The 22,686-nt window shown below is 41.0% G+C and overlaps 1 protein-coding gene across 9 annotated transcripts in view; it reads left to right on the forward strand.

Annotated features, from left to right (window-relative positions):
- Window positions 1–18,577, forward strand: part of CYLD (CYLD lysine 63 deubiquitinase) — a 65,248-nt gene extending 46,671 nt beyond the window's left edge. For 8 of the 9 annotated variants that reach the window (XM_032424095.1, XM_032424096.1, XM_032424100.1 and 5 more), the window contains 8 exons: window positions 1,036–1,158; window positions 3,276–3,367; window positions 4,278–4,344; window positions 9,193–9,325; window positions 10,254–10,362; window positions 11,379–11,497; window positions 11,774–11,990; window positions 13,498–13,682. In XM_032424095.1, coding sequence (XP_032279986.1) covers window positions 1,036–1,158; window positions 3,276–3,367; window positions 4,278–4,344; window positions 9,193–9,325; window positions 10,254–10,362; window positions 11,379–11,497; window positions 11,774–11,990; window positions 13,498–13,682 — 1,045 coding nt within the window. Of the gene's footprint in view, window positions 1–1,035; window positions 1,159–3,275; window positions 3,368–4,277; window positions 4,345–9,192; window positions 9,326–10,253; window positions 10,363–11,378; window positions 11,498–11,773; window positions 11,991–13,497 lie in introns of all 9 variants that reach the window. The other variant, XM_032424093.1, reaches the window with a different exon arrangement.
- Window positions 18,578–22,686: the final 4,109 nt, after the last annotated feature.

Here is a 22,686-nt window from a genome sequence, read left to right on the forward strand (position 1 = left end):
AAAATTACTATAAAAGTAATGCTGTGAGGGAGGAGTAAGACTGATAGTGTTACAGGGGGGACAGATATTCTGGGAAATCGTGTGACTGAAGAGAATTAAGAGAGTTTTTTTTAAAGACTTATGTTCAGTAGAAGCACAGTTGCCCTCATATATGTAGTTTATTCCAAAGTTGAACGACTTAACGTGGCAAGAAGTTTTACACTGAGATCCAACCAAGTTCGCCACTAGTTAAGTTGAATGTAACTGACCAGCTGTCTACAGCCATGTTGTAAGAATTAGGAACTCAGTGCGGTGTTAACATTTTAAAAGTGGGGAGGAGAGTAAACGTGGTGCGCCATTCTTTTTGGCAGAATACTTTACATCTCGTGGGTATGTAAGGATAAAAACAAGCCCTAAAGAACTGGTAAAAGACTTTTTAGATTTCCTGATAAAAATTTGTATTAGCCAAATTTCCTTTTTCTTTGATCCTAGCAAGTCACTGCTGTTAGTCGCTCAAGTGATTTTGGCACAAGTGATTTTGGCATTTAAAAGAAATTTCTATCTCTGCAAAGGGGTGTGTGGGGAGAGAAGTAGGATATCCGGAGTGGGTTATATACTGTGTATGTGTATGCCTTGGGAAGTAGTTTCAGACTTCCTCCTCTGTTGTCTGTCTGTACTTCGACTCAGATTTGTAGGCCCCTTTTCAGGTTTTGCAGAGAAGTTCACTTAATATACTTGAGGCATGTTTTTATCCTTTAACATTGTCAATCAATAGTTTGTTTTCTCAATATTGGTATTTTTAACTTAGAAGGATCTCTAGACCCTGATGATTAAACAATGGGAAACTTAACGGGTGTCTCTGGGACCTGTGTTAACAGAAAGCACTAATTTGTATGTTTCTTGTTCTCCAGACTTTGTGTGTTTTCTCTTCAATTCTCTTTAGTCTCTGTTTCCCAAAAAGTATCATTTTAGTATCTGTTCAGTATCTTTTTAGTATTCTGTTTAGTATCTGTAGTAGTGTACAGCATGAGGAAAAATATTCCTTTTATTTTACAGCTTGTTTGCTTTTAGTTCTGTTCTGGACACTGTGTTACTTAGACCTAAAGAAAAGAATGATGTAGAATATTATAGTGAAACTCAGGAGCTACTGAGGACAGAAATTGTTAATCCTCTGAGAATGTAAGTAGAAGATCTATACTTATTTTGCCTTTAGATGGTGCCCTATTTGCTGTTTTTTGGTCTAGTAATTAATTTATACCTGCTTTCATTTATTAAGGAATGGGTGAAAATTTGTCTCTTGATGAAGTATGATTGAACCTTTACTGCCTTTGCTTATTTAATTTCTAAATCTGGTTAAGGTGTAGCACATAGCGTATGCCATAAAATGATGAAACCATTTTGGTAGAGTCCAATTTAGTAATTGCAGTAGGTTTAGAAAAGCTGATATAAGGTACGTGGTACTCTTATCTTCTGTTATAGCTCATTCCAGCAGTTACGTCTAACAGTGATCATTCTTTCTGGTCCAATTGGCATAGTCTGGCTTCTTAAACTTAATTTTATCTGACAAAAAAGGAGCAAAGGAAAATTTTGATTTGTAGAGTAGCTAGTATTTAGTACTCTTGTATTAGAAACAGATGAGATGTATTTTATTAACACATTTCTTGGTTACAGGAATATATTTAGGCCACCCTGCACATCCTTTAAAAAGTGATGTTTTTGGTCATTTCTTAGTTTGTGAATTATAAATACGTCTTTCTTTGGTCACAGAAAGCAATTTGTGATGATATAAGCTCAAGTGACGAGACATCTAGTAGAGACATTTCATAAGTGGTAGTAGTGATGTGTGATAATTTCACATTATAAAATTTAAACTATGAAGAGTTAGCTAAGGCCCTAGACTATGAAAGAGATCTGTCCACTCAGGAATATAGAGAACAAACTATGTAATTTAAAGTCCATATTAATTTGAATCTTGGGACCCTTTTCTTACTTAACATTTAAAATTTAAAAATAGTCTGACAGAAGATTTTGATGACAAAAATGCAGAAGACTGAATAATAAAGGAGCGCATGCAGAATGGCCTACGGTATAACATGGCTAGGAAAGTAAATTATAAACAAATAAATCTCCCTCCTTCTATCTTTTCTTTACATTCTGTAATGAAAATGACTCTAGTTTTCATCCTTTAAGGTAATTACGAGTCTTGATTTGGTATCAGTTATTTTATCTGATGAAATTTTTAAGTTTACTGTCCATTTCTTCTCCCAAGTAATTGATAATGGAACAAGACAGATCAAATCCAAAACTCTAGACCACTTCCTTCTTTCCTTCCCAAACATCTTAAGTCCATTAACAGAAATTATTTGGATACTGTTGTCCAACCAGTTAAGAATCATGATTAACCAGACTCTGTCACCCTGTTCACAGCAAGGCCCTTGGCAGATGCCTTGTTGTGATCGAGATTCCCTGTGTCTGCAGCGTTCCTATCTCCATTATAGCTGACTGGTTTTATCTGTTACTGAAACTTCTGCTTTCTCCGTTTCAAGCTCCTCAAAGGCAGAGTCCCTGTTTTATCACCTTATTCATTTTTATATTCCCAGTGGCTGACAGGTTAGAGTACTGTGTTCAGTGGTGGATGCTCAGTGTATGTTAGTTGCAGAGAGTTAATGAGTGAATGAATAGTCAGTATACAAAATGGATATTAGATCAGCTAGTTTTGACTTGCTCTTGTTAAGCTTGTGATGGCCTCCCAGGTTTCTTCCGAAGGCATTTTTAGCGTTAGAATTTTGTCAGGGATCCCCGTGGAATGTACTGAATGTGTCCTGTATTCAGATAAAGATGAGAGACAATGTCATGCACTTGATGACCAGCTTGGTTGCACTTCCAATTTTCAGTTTTTTATCAAGGCCCTTTACCATTCCCTTTGGCAGCTTTTTCAGTGTTTAGTATTAAAAGGACTTGCTCTCAAAGTTTTTTTTTCTTTTTTTTTAAGTAAATGCTTTAATTTCTTAAGCAAATAGAATCAGAAGACCTGTCATCGTAATTTAAAAATGCTTTTTCTTAGATTAGTATATGACAGCTATTACTTAGGCATGATAGTGTCTGGGGTAATTCTGATGCTAGATTTTTAATTTGTAAACCTCAAGAAGCAGCCTATAACTGTGATTTTCAAAATAATTGTCTAGCTAAGAATTTATGTATGACATATTGGAATTATATAAGAACTGTGTGATTATCAGAATGGGTTATACTAATTTAATATATATGCCAGTATTAATTGTTTTTTACTAACGTAGATACGGATATGTGTGTGCAACAAAGATTATGAAGCTGAGGAAAATACTTGAAAAAGTTGAGGCTGCATCAGGATTTACCTCTGAAGAAAAAGGTGGCTCTTAATTTATAGGATATGCATTAAAAATAATTTGAAAGCACATGCTAAATTATTGGCGGAAATGTGTGTCTGTGTAGTTTTGGGGATTTTATTTTAAACTAGAAATTCCTTTCTGTGTGATGTGCAATTTTTTTTTAAGTTCTTTTTCTAAGCTTTTATTTAAATTCCAGTTAACACACAGTGTAATATTAGTTTCTGTGTAACAGACAGTTTTGCCCCCTTTTTGTAAATACTTTATCTCTTCTAAGTGAGTGATATGTGGGAAAATGAATCCCTTTGAGAAGCTGCCTAGTTGTAGTACTTTAAGTTAATAAATAGTTTTTGTCTTTCCTTCCAGCAATGGTATTCATCATTGTTTCCCTTTAGGGGTGAAGGGTTGCATTGGGTTCATCCCCATTTTTCCAGTTAGCTTTCCTTGTTATAAAGGGACTAACATGGCAAACTAGAATTAAGTTTATGGTCAGAGACCATGTTTTAATCTATGCTTAGCTAATGGATTTCCTTAGAGATTCAGCTCCTGACTGTGAACATGTTAGCAGCATACTGTAACCAGCTATGATGTTTAGAGACTTGGTAATTATTCAAATAACAGGAAAAAACAAGATTATATTTCCAGTTTTATTCTGCTTAACCCCCCAGAAGAAATTAAAATTATTTCATTATACATGAATTTACTATACATTTTCATACACAGTAAAGTTATAACAAAATTGGACTGTCCTATTTTGTCGTAACTATTAAATATCCTTTATAGTTTTCATTAGGCAGGAAAACTTGAGAACTATGCTTTTAATTGAAAAAGTATCAATTATGAAAGTGAATTTAGAATCAGAATATAACTATTATGAAAAAATAGAATGACTTAAAAATTTCGTCTGTGACTTATTTTTTTATTTTCTCCTAGATCCTGAAGAATTCTTGAATATCCTGTTTCATCATATTTTAAGGGTAGAGCCATTGTTAAAAATAAGGTAACTTTTAAATTGTTACAGAAGCATTGGAAAAAATAGGCAATCGTCATTTTCTCTGCCATCATTCCAAAAAAATGATTTCTTTAGTGATTATGTAATATTGTATTTGTTTAGGAATCTTAATATGCTAGGTTCCTATGATGCAAATTTAACCATTTAATTATGTAATTAATTAGTTTAATTGTTCTCCCCATAGTATCATAGTTAACTGGAAGAGTGAATCCAGTGTAAATTTATGCTTTTAATTTTAACCCTAGTAATAAATATTACTGCAAATCATTTTCTTATAAAACTGTACATAAATATTTTTATAATTTAATTAATGAAAGATTCTAAGGGAAATCAAGATTCTAAGAGAATCTTATTCTTGGAGCGCCTGTGTGGCTCAGTCAGTTGAGCATCCAGTTCTTGATTTCAGCTCAGGTGATGATCTCAGGGTCCTGGGATGGAGCCCCACGTCTGGCTCTGTACTCAGTGGGGAGTCTACCTGAGATTCTCTCCGTCTGCCCCTCCACCTGCTCATGCTTGCACTCTCTCTCTTTCTCTAAAGTGGATAGATTAATCTTCAAAAAAAAAAAAGAGAGAATCTTATTCTAACCCAGTCAAATACCATGAGAATGCTGTTTTTGATGATCCATCACTCAGAATTAGTTTAGCCTCATATTAGCTCTTTTGTTCCCAGTTTTGTAACTTAGCCTTTTTTTCTCCTCCATCTTGAATGAAAGTCTTGAATCTGATGCACTGAAGTTCTTAGTGAGATATTCTAAATGGATGAACTTTCCAGGTGGTTTAATGATCACAGTCTAAGTGCTGGACCCTTTTATACTTCAGCTTGGGTTCCTCTGTTGAAAATCTTGCTGATTTACTATTACTTCCCTAAGCTGGTCACGTACAAATACTCTACTCGTCTTTGTGTTGTAAGTGATGTTGTTTGATGCCGGTGTTGAATCGATGGGTAGAAGGAAGGGAAAGGAGGACAGTACCACAATTACAGTTTGATACTGTTTTGGAAGTTTTATCTAATGAAATAAGACATAATACATAAACATCAAGAATACATATTTATTCTCTATTCAGAGATGGTAATAGCTATATGAACATCTAGAAAATCCTAGAGAATTGTTCAGAAACTACTGGAAGTAACACAAGAATTTGTAATTTGACCATGTAGACAATAATCATGGAGAAATCAATAGCATTTCTATATACCTTCTAGCAGATATGAAAAGGGAATGCTTTCATACTTCATGAAAGTATAAAATGCCAAGAAATCAATTTTATTAAGATGGATTTTTTTAAAAGACTTGCCCAGAGCTCAAAGGTGAGTTAATTAATTAGTGAGAAAGATTGTGTTCCAGTTAAGAATAGTAAGTTACTTAGAGATGTTAATTTTTTACAGAATGATTTGTACATAAACAGGATCTTAACTTTTTTTTTTGAACTCAGTAAAGTGATTTTAGAGTTCTTTACAGGATGTAATGGGTGAAAACATTGAAGTTTGAGGGTTTTTTTTTTTTAAGAGCTCTATTATAAGCTGTAAGGCAAAGCACTAGACATTAAACAGTGTGATACTATATAAAAGTGGACCAATAGACCTGAATAGAAAGCTCAAAAATAGAATCTCAGTATCTTACAAGTCAGCTTTCAGACACAAATGAGGAAAGAAAGCTGTGTTTAATATATGATGTAGGAAATCTAACAGGCAATTTGGGAGAAAAAAAGCTACTTTTGTTTTCCTCTGGAAGAGCTAAATTTCAGATGATTAAAACAATTGTCTTTTTTTTTCCCCCCATAGCCCAACACCCTTTGTGAATGTCATAGACTCTCAGTAATAACAAAGATGAAAACAGCTGTGATTCTCGGGGGGGTGAGGAGGGCTGGATACATGTAAGAGTGCATCTTGGTGCTTGAAGGGCTTGTGGGGTTTGGAGAGGGCCCTGGGAAGTTCCGCCACCCCTCGAAGGGGTCACTGCTCCCCTCCCCTTTCAGTGGCCTCTTCATATGGGGAGTCACTCGTTTAAAGATTGTAAGAAGATATAAAAAGATACTTCAAACGTTAGCTTTTCTGTCCCAAGTGTCATTCTTCACCTGCACGAGCCTTTCTTTCTGAGGGAGAGTCCGCTGATGTAACAACTAGGAAGAGGAGTACCGTAAACTCTAAAATAGTGGAACAGTCTGAGAGACTGCACAGAAGTCTTACAGGACTGACGAGACAAAGGACTTAGCCACCTAGGAGGATAAATGTGGATTAGATAACAAACAAAATCAAATAAACAAAAATAGAATTCCCAGAAATAGAGATTAAAAATGTCTATCTCTGTATATATGCTTTATGGCTGGGAGGGGGTGCGTCACTGGATGCAGTATGTATTGCTGAAGAGAGAATTGCTCATTTGGATGATAGATCTGAAGAAAGTACCTGGAATGTAGCCCCAAGGGAAAGAAGTTGGAAAACGAGAGAGGGTAAGAGACGTGGAAGACAGATTCTAAGTGCAGTTCTAGGAGACACTGGAGAGAATGGGGAAGAAGCAATAATTTTGATAGATAACAGCTGAGTATTTTCCAGAATTTTTGGCAGACTTAAGTTCTAAGAAGAAAGGTGCACAGGATTCCTGAGCAGGAAGAACCAGGACTAAATCACCTAACTCAGAGACTTACTACAGGATATACTTTAGAAAGACAAAGCTGAATTTAGAACAAAGGAGTAGTATGCTAGAAACAGGGAAGATCAAGGTCATAAATATAGGTAAATTAAGCCTTCATACTCAAAAAACAACAATAACAAGAGTATTGGTAATGATGACTCGTGTGGGGTGTTAAAGAGAAGGTAAAACTGAAGTCATAGCCACTTGTAAGAGAGGATAGTGCACAGAGGCAAAGAAAAATTCCAAGAAACAGAATAAAATTGGCAATCAAGAAGCAAAGATACAGGGCAGTTTCAGGTTGAGTTACTGACGACTTCTCGTTATAGAACATGGTCTGGGTATTCTTATTACATGGATATATTCTATTCCACAGTGCTAGATAGCCCAGAATCTAAAGAATTTTGTTTTTATCTTCTCCATAGATATATGTTTTCTTTTAAGGTTAATGCAACATTTGTACCCTTGTGCTTTTAGATTTTCTTAGTGGAAAGCGGCAATCTAAATTGTACGGTTCTGTGCCATCCCACCAGCTTTGTTGTAATTCTTGTGTCTGTGTGCCTTAATGACCCGCTTATTAACTTTAGGGTTTTAGCCTTCTAAAACTGTGGTAATGAGATTTGAGTGCTTGTTTTTTTTTCTCCCCCACCCCCCTCCCAGGCTCCTAATCCGTCTGCCTCAATATCGTAAAGCTGTTGGTCTTCATCCTCATTTCTGGTTCACTTCTCTCGATGCCTGCTCTTGGGTTCCCATCAACCACGATTCCCCTTCTCCCCTCACCATTATTATTTCTAATTGTTGCAACTACTGACCTCGACCACTTTATGCTTTCTTAGTTTCCTGTCCTATTTTTTTTTTTTCCCTGTTACCTGTAAGTTAAATTTTTTTGTGCTTTTGGCTTTCACAGAAAAATGCTGGTCTTTTATAAAGTCATCAACAACCAAGTAAAATATTGATAGAGCATAACCTTCAGGTTTTTTGGTTATCATTTGTTTTTATTTGTTGTGGGTTCTCATGAATCTCCTGGCTTTGTTAACAAGTAAGTTTTGTTTATTTCAGGACATAAGTTGCTTGGAAAGCTGAGGGCTTTGAAGGTTGGTCTCTGAACAGCTGTTTCATTATGAAAACTATGTTAATAAATTTCTATAAAAATCTTGAAATCTAGCTATAAAAATAGGTTGATTCTGTACCCAGAAATTCTGCTGAGAAGGTAAATAGTACACTTAAAGATTATTAATCCTTTTGGTAGAGTTAGTTTTTTAAAGATTAATGGTATTCTATAGTAAAATATTTAGTTAATTTAAGATTTTATTTATTTAAAGAGGAGAGGGAGAGCATGTGTGAGTGGGGGAAGGGGCAGGGAGAGGGAGAGAGATCTCAAGCAGACCACCGCTGAGTGCCGATCCCGACATGGGGCTTGACCTCCCAACCCTGAGACCATGACCCAAGCCGAAATCAGGAGTTGGACTCCCAACGGACCGAGCCATCCAGGCGCCCCTGTCGTAAAATATTTGAAAGGGAAAATGTATAATATATTGGTAACACTGTGACAGACATATAGTAGGAGCTTACTTGGTATTTGTTGAATAAATGAGTGACCATCTAAAGAGATAGCATGCTTTCATGGAAAGAATAGTCAGCGGTTGATAGGACACATGGCTCTGCTTTAAGTTGCCAGGAAGCGATGATTATTCTTTCCTAGAACTCAGGGCCTTCATTTTAGAAGTGAAGCGTTGAGTCTGGAAGGTCTCTAAGGGTCTGTCCCATTCAGAGACATAAGAATTTATTTTCCTGTTTAAAGCATTAAATGCCTTTTAGATTTTAAACAATCAATAGTTTAATGGATTGTTGATTAAAAATAGTTGTTAGATTTAGACAGTTAAGTTGAACCAAGTAATTTTAGCTTCTGGTTGTTATTGTTCACACAGTGCTTCTCGACTGCAGATGTTATTCCATTATTTTTCTGCTGATCACTAAGGGGACTTTTGGATATGAAAACTAAAATAAGAACTCATTTTTAAGGTTTTATGCAAAGTACATTTAATTAATTAATCTGCATTATTGTTTTTCACCTGTTGTTCTGATGACCCAGGGGGCACCGTCAATGCCGTAGGTTTTTCTGGCCTCAAATACTGCTGGGACAGCTTCACGTTCTGACTTAAGCATTTTGGAGAAAAATCATATGTTTCTTTCTGCATGTTTTTAGATCAGCAGGTCAAAAAGTACAAGATTGTTACTTCTATCAAATTTTTATGGAAAAAAATGAGAAAGTTGGAGTTCCTACAATTCAGCAGTTATTGGAATGGTCTTTTATCAACAGTAACCTGAAATTTGCAGAGGTTAGTGATTATTATATTTTATGTGACATTCCTTAGTAATCTTGAGACTACTACTAGATTTAATAACTGTTAATTTTACCCCACTGAGAACATAGTAACTGTTAACAAAACACAAATTAAGAAAAAAAAAAAGGTCAGTGTTTCAGTTGTGTCCTTGCAGAAAATGCCTTAGAATTAAGATTAGACTTTCTGGATTTTCGGTGCAAAAGAAAATATAAAGCTAATTTGTAACTTGAAAACTTTTAAGTAGTATTTGAAGCAAAAGGAAGAATTGTGTTTTTTTTTTTAAATTGTCATTTTACCCAGTTTAACATTTTATCTAAGCATATAAGCCAAACATATCAAAAAAGAATGTTTACTTTTCCTTCAACAAGAGGCAAAATAAATTCACTTATATTGGTTTGTTAGTGAACAAGTGATAGAAATTATTTTTCTTTTATTGTTTACTGTGTCTTCATGATCTTAGTGGTACGTGCTTGTGGTTTATTTTTATTGAATTTATTTCTGAAAGAATGTTCTGGTAAAGCTTTTAATGGCTACAGTTATTTGTTGAAATAGAAGGAATGGTGTCCTTCAGTGACCACAGTTTCTTTATTATACTTGCCAAAACAATCTTTCTAAAATGTTTGTTTTAAATATAAACCCACAGTGGAGTGTTACTCTAGATTGTCATCATATTGTTAGAGACCCAGGGATGTTGACCTGCCTGACCTCTGGGTGTCCAGGGAATGGATCCTGGACCACTTGAAAACTTGTGGCTCATTGGTTCTCTGCCTCCCCGCTCTGCATTCACGCTCGGATCCTGCATACAGGCCGTTGGTATTATAGCAGAACCGCTGCTTGGCGTGATGACCATGACTGCTTCGGTTTCATAGGGAGAATTTTGTTCAGCACTTTGATTCTAAAAATACATGTATCTTGTTTTTAGGCACCATCATGTCTGATTATTCAGATGCCTCGATTTGGAAAAGACTTTAAACTGTTTAAAAAAATTTTTCCTTCTCTGGAATTAAATATAACAGATTTACTTGAAGACAGTAAGTATAAGATTTTTTAGTTTGTTTTGTTTATTTTTCACAAATAGGCCAGTCTCATTAATTATGAGTCAGAGTCTAACAGGATACGGTTCTTCCAAAAGGCAATTCAGGATCTGAAGAGCCTGAAATACTAAGCTAGTACTTTCAGTTTTAGGTATTCTGAGAAAATAATCAGAGATGCAAATAAATATTCTATATACAGATGTATTTATTGTCACATGATTAAGAAATTAGGAACAATCTATTTGAGAGAAGAGTAGTTAAATGAATTATGGTGTATCTGTACAATGGAACTACTGCCATTGAAATTCATGTTTGTGAAGGTAGTTACAACGTAATGTGAAGTGAAAAGGTAAGTTGGTCCTTTCTATAAGAGGACCCTCCCCCAAACGCACACACACGCACGCACACACAGGGTTACATAAATCTGCAGATATAAAATTATTGGAGAAAATTCACAATAGTGTTGACAGTGGTTATCCCTTGCCAACTGAAATTGTAGATGCTTACAGTTTTCTTCTTTATATTTTTTTCATTCTTTGAATTGTCACCAGTAGACATTTCATAATTGTGTAAAAACACTCTAGAATACACTGTTTTTAAAGAATTGTCACTTGGGGCGCCTGGGTGGCTCACTTGGTTAAATGTCTGCCTTAGGCTCAGTCATGATCCAGGTTCCTGGGATCGAGCGCCAAGCCCCGAGTCAGGCTCCCTGCCCAGCGGGAAGTCTGCTTCTCCCTCTCCCTCTCCTGCCCCCTGCTCGTGCTCTCTCTCGCTTGCACTCTCTCTCTCTTAAATAAGTCTTAAAAAAAAAACAACAACCTGTCACTTGATCATAGAAAATGTCTTTTTAAAGATATCCCGAGTCCAAGGAAATGTAACATTTATGGGGACAGGGAGGGGTGGACTTGTTGAGGCTAAGTCCTCAGTAAAGCTCACCTTTTCCTTTTAATTTGTTTAATGGAAGAACGCATGTTTAAGGCCCCATAACCTCTGTCCCACCCCTACCGTTTCAGCCCCCAGGCAGTGCCGGATATGCGGGGGGCTCGCCATGTACGAGTGTAGAGAGTGTTACGATGACCCTGACATCGCTGCTGGAAACATCAAGCAGTTTTGTAAAACCTGCAACACTCAAGTAAGCTTGACGTCACTTAATGGGTGTTCTCTCCTGAAATAGGAAATTATTTGTAGTTGGAGTTGGAAACATTTTTGGAAACTTTTCAAAACCATTATTAACTTGAATTGATGATCAAATGGTATTGCTCATGCGTCTTCTGTTTCGTCGGTGGACTGTTGAGAAGTACTTGGTTGCTGTTGATCGGGTTGAATTGAGTTAGAGTAAGTGGGGCCCATTTGCAGGAAACGCTTGAGTTTGGCTCACGAGTGACATTCCCTTCATGCTCCGTTTCAGGTCCACCTTCATCCCAAGAGACTGAACCATAAATATAACCCGGTGTCACTTCCCAAAGATTTACCTGACTGGGACTGGAGGCACGGCTGCATCCCCTGCCAGAAGATGGAATTGTTTGCTGTTCTCTGCATAGAAACAAGCCACTATGTCGCTTTTGTGAAGTATGGGAAGGATGACTCTGCCTGGCTCTTCTTTGACAGCATGGCGGATCGGGATGGTATTTTGTTTTGTTTTGTTTTTTTAAAGATTTTATTTATTTCTTTGAGAGAGAGAGAGAGTGAGCACCAGCGGAGGGAGGGGCAGAGCGAGAAGGAGAAGCAGACCCCCCCGATGATCAGGGAGCCCGATGCGGGGCTCGATCCCATGACGCTGGGATCATGACCTGAGCTGAAGGCAGACGCTTCACCACCTGAGCCACCCAGGTGCCCCTGGGATGGTTTTAAGAACTTTTCTTCTACGTGTGGCACCATTTTAGTTTGTAGTGGGATAGTTCATAGCGGATAGTCTGTTCTGAGTCATAGAGTAGTGTATGTGGAAAGCCTCTCAGGAGTATTTTGGTGACATAGTCTTTATATCTTGAAATGCATATGCAGCCCTGTTACTAAATTAAGGAACAGTATCATTGTGATATTTTGACACACGTGGTTTTTATTAAAAGAAGGATCCTAAAATTCTTATTTTAGGGCTGAGAAGTTTTCATTTCAGCTTCATCGTCTTTTACTCTCAGGCCCCTCTCCGTTTCGCTACAAGCCGTAGTCACCATTCATGAAGCGCCTACGCGCCGAGCTCTCTGGGAAGTACGTTGAGTCATTGTCCCGAAATCCCTGCAAGATGGGGGACTGCTCCTCTTTTCCTGTTATTAAAGCTGAAGTGAAGGTGCCTGAGGTCACATAGCTTGTATTTAAATCCATCTTTCTGACCTCATTGCTTCTGTCTTTTATACTACGGACGACATTGTCTTCTAAATGATGAAGCAAAGAATAGAAACAAATACCTTCTTTGGAAAAATAAGCCTATTCTGCGTGTAATATTTCTTCCCGAAACGGGGAGTATGCTGCACCTTCTCAGCCATGTTCGAGGACGCTTAGGCATTGTTTAACCAATACATAACGAGCACATGTCCAGTACCAGGGGCTCTCACGTAACTGAAAAGCATCTGGGGGTCGGACATTGGGAAAAGCCTTTGAGGGGCTGGGCCAGGAGCACCTAAAACCGCACCAGCGCCCTCATTCAGTCTGATGATATGTGAAGCAAAGCCTTGCACAAATATGTATTTAAAAATTAGGGAAGTGGAATAGTATTCATTTTGCTAGATGTGCTCTAAACTGGATGATCTCATGGTGGAGCGACCGGGGTCCTTCTGTCTGGGAGGGGACACGGGATGTGAGGAGTTGGATGTTGTGTGATTACGCATATTATGGAACACTATTCCCTGAATACAGAGAAGCCTATAAAGTGGGTTTTGGACTTTGCTCAGGATATGCCTCCTTTTACTGGTTTTATTCCATTGGTCCCAGAATCCTTTCAGAAACCAAGAGGTGAGAACGCTGTCAAGACTTAAAAGGAGCCTTGAACTTCTAGGAGTCAGAAGTAAAATAAGGTCCTTCAGATCTTGGAAATCAGCCTCCACTAAATTTAGAGTCGCAGAATCGCTTTAGTAGGCCGGGGCGGCCAGAGGGGTTAGAACGTGGCTGCCCTAACTGGAGCTCTTCCTCTTTCCTCAGGCGGCCAGAACGGCTTCAACATTCCCCAAGTTACCCCGTGCCCGGAAGTGGGAGAGTACCTGAAGATGTCCCCGGAGGACCTGCACTCCCTGGACTCCAGGAGAATCCAAGGCTGCGCACGGAGGCTGCTCTGTGACGCGTACATGTGCATGTACCAGAGCCCGGCCATGAGTCTGTACAAGTAGGCGGGCCGCGTCTGGGCGGGGCAGCGGCCGAGGCAAGGCTGGCGTCACGCCGACCCGAGCCAGCAGTTCTGTTCTGCGTCCATTGCCGGCAATGGATGTCTTTGTGGTGGTGATCCTGCCGAGAGGGAGTCCTGTGTTGAAAAAAACAAATTGCTTTTGTGTTACTGAAGTATTTAATAAGAAGCATTTTGCACTCTAGAAAGTATGTTTGTGTTGGTTTTTTAAGAAGTCTATCTAAATGAAATTATTAATACCTGAAGCTTTAAGTTAAGTGCATTGATCATATGATATTTTTGGAAGCATAAAATTTTAATTGTGACAGTTTAAAACCTCTCTTAGTCCATTGGGAATGTAAATAAATGTGTCTTCTTTATGGACCAAGGATATGAAATCATTTTTCCTTTTAGCTAATGGTTGCCTTGAGGAAGAAATATGTTGGTTTTATTAAGAGTCTACTTTCAATCCAGTTATGAAAATTGTACTGAGTTTGATTTGTTAATTCTCTCCTATATAGTGCCGAGCCCTGCATGCCGCACCCCGCTGAGCTTCTCTGTCTCCGCAGTAGTGGCCAGAAAAGTACTTAAATCCCTTTAATGGTGTTGTTTCCTATTTGTTCTGGTTTTGAGGTATCTTAGTGATTTTTGTCATAAAACGTCTATTTTTGATGTAATTTTCCTGGGGGGTTCGAATATACAGCAATTGAAGCTCTTCATTCACACCAGTAACTGTCAGCTGAGAGGTTTGTTTGGGTGTTTTTTTTTTTTTTTTTTTTTTGTAAGGCTCTCTAACTATTTTGTGGAACAGGGCACAATGAATTTTATTAAAGGGTTGGGGTGATAAGTAGATTTCTACACAAATATATGGCCCATCAGAAAATAAATTTGAATCTGGAATACTCATTAAAATCTCCCTGAAGAGATGTATTGGCTTTCTAAACCTCTCCTGTTGTGAGGAAGACCGTCCAGAACGTAAGTGAGGTCAGCCAGTCTGCTCACTAAATCCAGCTTGATTTCATGGGAGATCATGGCAGTTACGAATCAGATACATTACTGAAATGTTTGCAGCAGCTTCATCCTCCTTCTGGTGAAATAAGTAGAACATGGATGTGTTCTTAGCTCATGTCCACAGTGCGTGTCTAGACCACGAGTGGATGTTGTAGACTAGAACCGCAGATTATAAATGTCAGTGCCGTGGAACGTGCTTTGGTCTGTGTTTTCTCCGAGTGTCCTTTTGTGGTGTTGTCCTTCTGGAAAGACTTCCTAACCAGGCAGAAAGACAGAAGAGTTGTCCTGTGTATATAGCATGTGACTTCATAAATCATTTAATGTAAAAAAAAAAAAAGTAGAAAGAGTCTTTATAAACCCTGCAATTAGTTTTTTTAAAGTCGTGTTTACCTTTGGTTCTATCATTCCATTTTGCTGATACTTACTAGCTTTATAAATTGTAGCAAGGTAGAAAAACTCTTTCATCTTGTAATTTTTTCAGTTTTGAAATGAAAAAGCACATAAATTTTGCATGAGGTTTTGCTAAATGCTTGGGTGGGGCCGGGAGGCGGATACTGGGTCAGGGGTTGGGGGTGAGGAACCCAGGCTATGGGGCTGGTACCGCTCCTGTCCACCTTGGGTAACAAGGGAGGGGCCTGGGGTGCACGATATCTGAGGTCTCTTCTGGCTCTCACCTTCTACAAGACCAGTCACCCCTTAGTAAAGCGGTGTTGAGTGAATAAATGGATGAATGAGCTTATCAGTGTGATTTTTAAAATGATTATCTGGAGGAATGACCAGGAATCTCTATCTAGGTAAGAATGAATTTAACAGTTAAAAAAGAGGAGAAAGTTCCTTTTCTTTGAAACAAAATGTACATTCAAGAAGGTCTGTCCTCCCTGGCCTCTTACAGCAGAAGGCTTGGAGAAGACCCATATGGATGCATGCACAGGTTTCCCCCTCTGGGATATGGAGGCTCTTTCCAGGGGGAGGGGCCACATCCATAAATTATTTCTAAGGATATTTCCTTCAAATAGAACCTTATGTCCTTTCACTGTTAACCTGGGGGAGGGAGTGCTCAGTAAGGGGAGGCCCGGGCCAGCCGTGGCGCTCTCTGTGGAGGGCTGAGGCTCTTCCCCTGGCCCTGGATGGTCCCTCGCCCTGTCCTAGCAGAGCCTGTGTGGCAAGTGGGCACCCTCAGGGCTGGGCTATATGGCCCCAGTGGCTCATGTACCTGGTGATTTGTTTAATTTTTAGCCTTAAATTTCCTTTAATACTTTCCTGTTGGCTTCTAAAATGTTTTGGTTCTCCCTTTTCCCATATCCTATCTAAAATCAAGATGGCAATAGAGTAGAACTATTTATAACATGGTTTATGATTCATAGCTACAAATAGAAAATGTAACAAGTCCTGTTCGCCCACCTCCCAACTAAATTCACACTTGTAAGTTTGTGTGTGTGTGAGCGCTGGCGTAGGGGTGGGAGGGAGATGGGGCCGGGGGGAGGGAGGGGAACCGTGTCGTGAGGTAGAGGCTAAGTGTGTTTGTCCCTCACAATCAGCTTTATTAAGGGAGTTATAGTTTGACTCCATCCCCGAAAGAATGTTTTATAAGACAGAAAACACATGGAAAGCCAAGAGAAACAGTAACAAAAGTCACTAACATATAGTTGTTATAATTGCTAAGGATGATCTCCTATTAGAATAATTTAGGATTTTTGTAATTCACATTTGCCAGAATGTTATAGGTAAATGGCTTCTTTCTATCCCTTGGATTCATTTATTTTTTCACCTAACACATAATTCAGGAACAAGAGAAAGACGTAGTAATTAATCTTATGCAACTTGTGTCATCATGCCGAGTCCTGTTGTTTGAACTTGGCATCTTCCTAAGTTCAGGCTTTACTCCCCTCCTCAGGTAGATTCCCATATCCAGCTAGATAATGTCGCACCTGCTTGGCTGATCGGAGACAGAGAAGTGAGCCGGGAATACAGCATTAGGCCTTAGCTGAGCGACTGCCCACCACCGAGTATTTACTGGACATTTATTACTGAGGACTGTGTCAGAAGGAATAGGAGACAGGGTCCCTGCCTTCGAACAGCTTAGCGCCTACTTCTGACCACAGAATCCCCACTCCTGGTGGCTTCAGTGTAAGGGCACCAAGTCTCGGGGACGCTCTGGGACTCAGTAACAAAAAAAGGAGTGACCTGGTTCACCCCTTTCTCTGGCTCTTGCTCTGTTAGAAGCAAGGAAGAAGGTGACTGCTTCACTACTTTGGACCTTCGTGTCCTCTGTATAACAAGGGGGTTGGAATATCACATCTTATAGGGAAAAATACAAACTTCTGGGTCCCACGCCACACCTGCTGGATCTTCATGAGTGGAGCCGAGCCTAGGGAATTTGCTAGTAAAAGGCTCCACTGGGCAAGCCTGATGACCAGCCAGATTTGAAAACTACTGAGCTAAAAGATCTCAAAAATACCTTTTCTTTATGTGATTGTGTGATTGATAATGTTATGGCATTCATTTTCTACCTAAACGTAGGTAATTGGATGTTTATCACATTGTTTGTCTGTGTTTATGTATGAATTTATGTAAGAAATGCATTTGAGTATATATACCTCAACCCACTGTTTCCTAGAGGTTTTAGCAGTCTTTGGAACACACACATATCCTAAGAGGATATTTGATATTATTTACCTGGACATTTGTCTCCCATTTTATTTCTTTAGGGGAAACTGAGGCTCTCTCTGGGTACCAAAGAAATGGAAAAACGCAAACTCTTGTGCAAAATTAAAGAAAACATTATTCCGTACTATCTGCTACTTGATGAAAATCTTAACATCACATGAGAAGATTTTTCGTTGGGGTAATAGGTCCTCTTATCATGAAGCAAAATGTCCTTGTTAAAGTAGGTGGAGTATAATGTTTCAAATTAAAAATAAGATCTCCTTCTCTGGCAGTTAGTGATGTTAACAACACACCCACGATTCCCCTTCAATGAAAGTAATACTCGAATCCCCCAAGGCACGTAGGGGGAGTGGAGGAGGAGAGCGTATTAAAATGGAAACCAGTGTGCACACGGGAGGGTGGAGGACGACAGAAGGTAACCCCCTCCAAGCGGATGTGGTGCGTGGGGCCCCGTGAAGGCAGGGTCTCTGTGCATCTCCTGGGGTCCTTGTCACTTGTCAGAGACTAGGCTTGTGGAGTGTGAGGCTCCCTGCAGGGGGTTTCCCTGGCACTTGTCCGTGCTCCTTCCAGAAGTTTCACTGGAGGGAAAAGAGAAGAAAGGACACTTCATCTTATTCTACATCCTGGGGCAGCTGCAGGGTCTCTCTTGAGTCAGGGAGCAGTGCTGAACAGCCAACCGGCAAAGGTGGCCAAAGATAATGGAGACGCAGGGAAGGAGCTATTCCTTCTTCCTGATCCTTCCAACACTGGTGTTTGCAGAAGGCCACTCCCGGAGCCCGGGTTGGTTTCTTGACCCTCAGTCTTGGCCATTTTTGTTCGAGCGCATGTCAGAGTCTCTCATTCTCTCACATAGGTTGGGGGTGTGGTGGGAAGGGAAGGCCAGTTATGGGGGAGGGTGGTCCCCCCAGGCACCACACACCTCAGATCTCTCTCTCAGTCTTAAACACTGTCCACTCTTGCTTTGTACATTTTTTCTAGAGAGATTATGTTGGAGACTCTACTGTCTTTGGTTTTGTTTTTGAAATGGCCTATAGTACTGTCGAATTTTAACTCCAGAGAGTCTAATGTCTTGTCACGAACATTCACTTTTTTTTTTTTTTCAATCCCATTTGAAACTTCCCAGGGAAGTTGTGGTTATTCATAAATTGGTATAAAGGAGCACATTTTGTACTACATTTCGCATATCTGCTATCTTGTTTGGCATTCTTTTTTTTTTTTTGGCCTGAAGAACAGCCTGTATTTATGAAGATGTTCTTTAAAAATAACACCCCATAAAATACCCCTTTACTATCAGATTGCTCTGATTTAGCCTTAATTTTGTTAAATTTTTTAGAGATGAATGAAGTGCTGCTGTGGAAAGAAATGTACTATATACTATTTCTGTATCATTAAAATTAAATTTTTATGGTTCCTTTTCCTTGGATTTCTTTGGGAGAAGGGTTTTGGGTGACGGGAAAACTGGGGTTGACTACAACCTCTTGCGTTGTTGCGGGTGCCAGGCAGGTGCCCACTTTGGGGGAAAAGCTGGACCTGGAAATGCAGCCTCCACCTTCATGACGACCGTTCTAGAAAACCTCGCAGATTTCTCCTGCTCTGGGCAATGTGCCAGTGGGTTGCTTCCTGGCATCACGGTTCCCAGTAGTTTCTCGAAGTAACTGGGCATTTCTGGGCTCTGGCCCTGATGAAAGCTCAGTTCTGCCGGTCTCTAAACCACTCCAACTAGCCGCCGCCCTCCTGAGCCTCATCGTCTCTAAACATGGGCACAAAGCTGTCGACTAGAATAGTGTGTCCCGGTCTCCCACGGCTGCCAAGGAGGCGGTTCAACACTCTGCTGTCCTGTCTGACCCAGAGAAGTGATCACAGGATGCTACACGGGCTGACACTCTCATCTCCTAGGTACCCATAGAACAAGTCCTCCTCAAGAATTCCTTGGAGTTCGGGGTCCCTTGCTGCCAAGGTAGGAAAGCCAGAATGGTCTAAGTGATACTGAAAATAATAGTACACCCAAGAACCTTCTTGTTTCAAAACCCTATAGCTGAATGAACACATCGGTGATCAAGAAAACGTTGCCATTTTAGCATCCTTCGGTCAGACTCCAGGGTTTGTGTACTTCGTCCTAGATGCCATTCGTAGGGAGAATGTTAGCATGGCAGTGAGGATGTAGGCTCACTGCGGGTAGGGACCACCGGGTGAAAATGAGTCCCGGTCGGAGGAGAGCTGAGCGGCTTGGCAGAGAAACCGCCAGCCCATTCTAAGCCTCCCTTCCTGGGGCCAGGCTGGGTGCTCTTCTGACTCTCGGAGGCAGGTTGTCCCCCACTAAAGCCTGCCGTTTAGACCAGCAGCTCTCATCCCAGCTGTACGCTGAACTCGAGCACGGAGACTTCAGACCTAGAATGCCTATGCCCGCCCAAGCGATTGGAATCTGCAGACAGGGCCAGCCAGGCACTGGGTGTTTTTCAAAGCTCTTTACACCTGTCCATCGTGCAGCAAGATTGGGAGCTGCTTGTCAGGAGGACTGGGGCTTTTTGAGAGATGTAATCTACTTGTCATTCCCCGGTGGAACTTTCTGCTCCGGGAAAAGACAGAGGATCGTGGACTTGGACAAGCTCCCAAGGGGAAGTGGAAAATCTGTTGTGGGGCTCCTGGCCTCGCCTCTTGAGAAAGAGCCTTGGAAATGTATGTTGGACGTGTTCTGGAGGCAGGAGAAAGCATCTGGAGGCAGGATGAATTTCACTAATTCTGAACGGAGGACTTGAATAGAGTATGACGAAGATGCTCTTCTCTCCATTCAGGGAATATTCCAGATGGTGTGTAAACTTAGATGTCATAAACAAACAAGAAAACGCACCAGGCCAATTGGGTAAGAAGTAGAGGAGTGCTCAGGAAGAGACTCGGATTTGGGGGGGCAGCCGTCGCGCTGCACCGTGGACGATCACGGTCCGCGTGCCTTGCCCGCTTTGGAGGACTGTTCCGCAGCGCCGAATGCCGCCGGAGGAGGAGGTAGTTTCTGAGGTCTAAGCCAAGAGTCAGGTGAGCAAAGACTGATCTGGACAGCGGTGACCTTCATCACAGACGCAAATCGTATCCGCTGCCTGGACTCCTGAATTTCATCCAGCAAACCATTCCCTTACAAATAACCCCTGTGTCTGTTTTAAATACTGCTTCTTCCAAAGTAGCTTGTGGTCGCCGACTTTGCCCGGGCTGCCCTCTTGAGCCCCTCTCCCCCGCTTCTCCCCACTTTGTGAGGTGTTGAATGGGACCTTGGAGGTCTAACCGTGTGGGCGCCAATCAGCGGCTGGCGCGGTCTTATCAGCCTCTGGAGTAAATGAGGTCAGGCCTTGGACCATGATCCGTGGCTTCCTAGCTGCCCATTCTAAATAGCTAAAGAGAGGGGCGCCTGGGTGGCTCAGCTGGTTAAGCATCTGCCTTCGGCTCAGGTCATGGTCCCAGGGTCCTGGGATCCAGCCCCGCATCAGGCTCCCTTGCTCAGCAGGAAGCCCGCTTCTCCCTCTCCCACTCCCACTGCTTGTGTTCCCTCTCTCGCTGTGTCTCTGTCAAATAAATAATAATAATAAAAAAAAAGGCTAAAGAGAGGCAAAGCTGTTCCCTGGAGTGTGGCAAGGTGGGCTTACCATCTTGCCATCTACATTCTACGTATTTTAAAGAAGTGTGTGTTTTACTCTTTCTGGCCATCTCTGCAAACTTTAGACTATTTTGTTTAGATGTATTTCCAAACTATGCCCTGTAGGTCGCCCCTTGTGGGTGGGACGGGCCGCCGCAGGTGGAAGGATAAAGTGCTGTTCAGAGTTTCTGCTCAGAGGTCAACTCCTCAAAGAGGCCTTCTTCACAGCCCACGTTAGCTGGTGCTGTGCTGGTAAATGATTAACAACCGGCTCTCCAGGGAGAGGAAAAAGCCCTGATCTGTAGCCTTTGCTGATTTTGTGGTGTAAATACTCTCACCATGGCCGATGGCAGGCTACCAGTGTGCCGTCTCTGCAGGTGGATTTGGAAAGAGATGCAATTAGGATTGCATGTATGTATGTAGCATTTCCACTGAACAGATAGAGACCTAAATACCTGAGCACAGACCGGGGGCAGGGGTCACAGCCCTTAGGCCAAACCCAGCTCACCGCCTGTTTTTGGAAATATTTTATTGGAACACAGTCCTGTCCGCTCATATTACACATCTACGGCTGCTTTTTCCCAGTAGTCACCATGGAAACTGTATGCCCCACTCAGCCTAAAATATTTACTGTCCCGCCCTTTACAGAAAAAGTTTGCTCAGCCCCAGCATAGATAATTGTAAAATGTAAGAGAATTCAGAAGTGATGAGTTTTAAACAGAACTTATTAAATTAAATTTAATGATAACTTTTAAATATAACTTATTAACTGTGAGCTTGTGTAATTTAACTCTGAGAATAGATGTGTTTAAGAACTGGCTCTCTAAATTCCTGAAAATCCAGCCATCGGCTTCTGAGAGCCAGCTCCGGTTACCAGTGACGTCTTCGAAGATGCACCTGCGTGCACCGTGTGCGCCCAGCACTGTTCATTCTCTCCACCGCACCTCTGGCGCCCGACCTAATGGTTTATTGTGGTCTCTTTGCACTAGAAGCAGGGACTTTCTCTAGATCCCTTTGTTCCCTTTCCTTAGCACCTTAAACAGTGCCCCGCACAAAGTAGGTGCTCAAACATTTGCAGAGTGAAAGAAGGAAATTTTAGCCTTGAATGCGTGGAAGCCAGCCCGTTCACTATTGTTGATGTGGCCAGAATTAGACCACTGTCCCTACATCTTTTGAGATAATACAAGAGGTCCCGGCCTCTGGTTCCGCACATACTGCTTCCGCTGAGAAGTGGAGATGTCCTAGAATTTCCCTCATAAGTCTTTATGAACTTGAGATGAACCCATGCATATCAGTGCTTGCCTGGTACCCAGCAAGCCCGCAGTCAACGGTCGCGACCAGCAGCCGCAAGCAGTCGTGGTATTATCATGAATTTGAGAGACAGTTTGCAAGTCTAATCAACACGTCTCTCTCCACCTCGCTTCTCCCTCCCCGATCGTATTTTCAGGTCATCCACTCAAGTCTTCATTTTTTTTTTTTTTTTTTTTAAGATTTTATTTATTTATTTGACAGAGAGAGACACAGTGAGAGAGGGAACACAAGCAGGGGGAGTGGGAGAGGGAGAAGCAGGCCTCCCGCGGAGCAGGGAGCCCGATGCGGGGCTCGATGCGGGGCTCGATGCGGGGCTCGATCCCAGGACCCTGGGACCATGACCTGAGCCGAAGGCAGACGCTTAACGGCTGAGCCACCCAGGCGCCTCATCCGCTCGACT

The sequence above is a fragment of the Phoca vitulina genome, unplaced genomic scaffold, assembly GCF_004348235.1.
Source record: "Phoca vitulina isolate PV1807 unplaced genomic scaffold, GSC_HSeal_1.0 scaffold30, whole genome shotgun sequence".
NCBI classification, from domain to species: domain Eukaryota; kingdom Metazoa; phylum Chordata; class Mammalia; order Carnivora; family Phocidae; genus Phoca; species Phoca vitulina.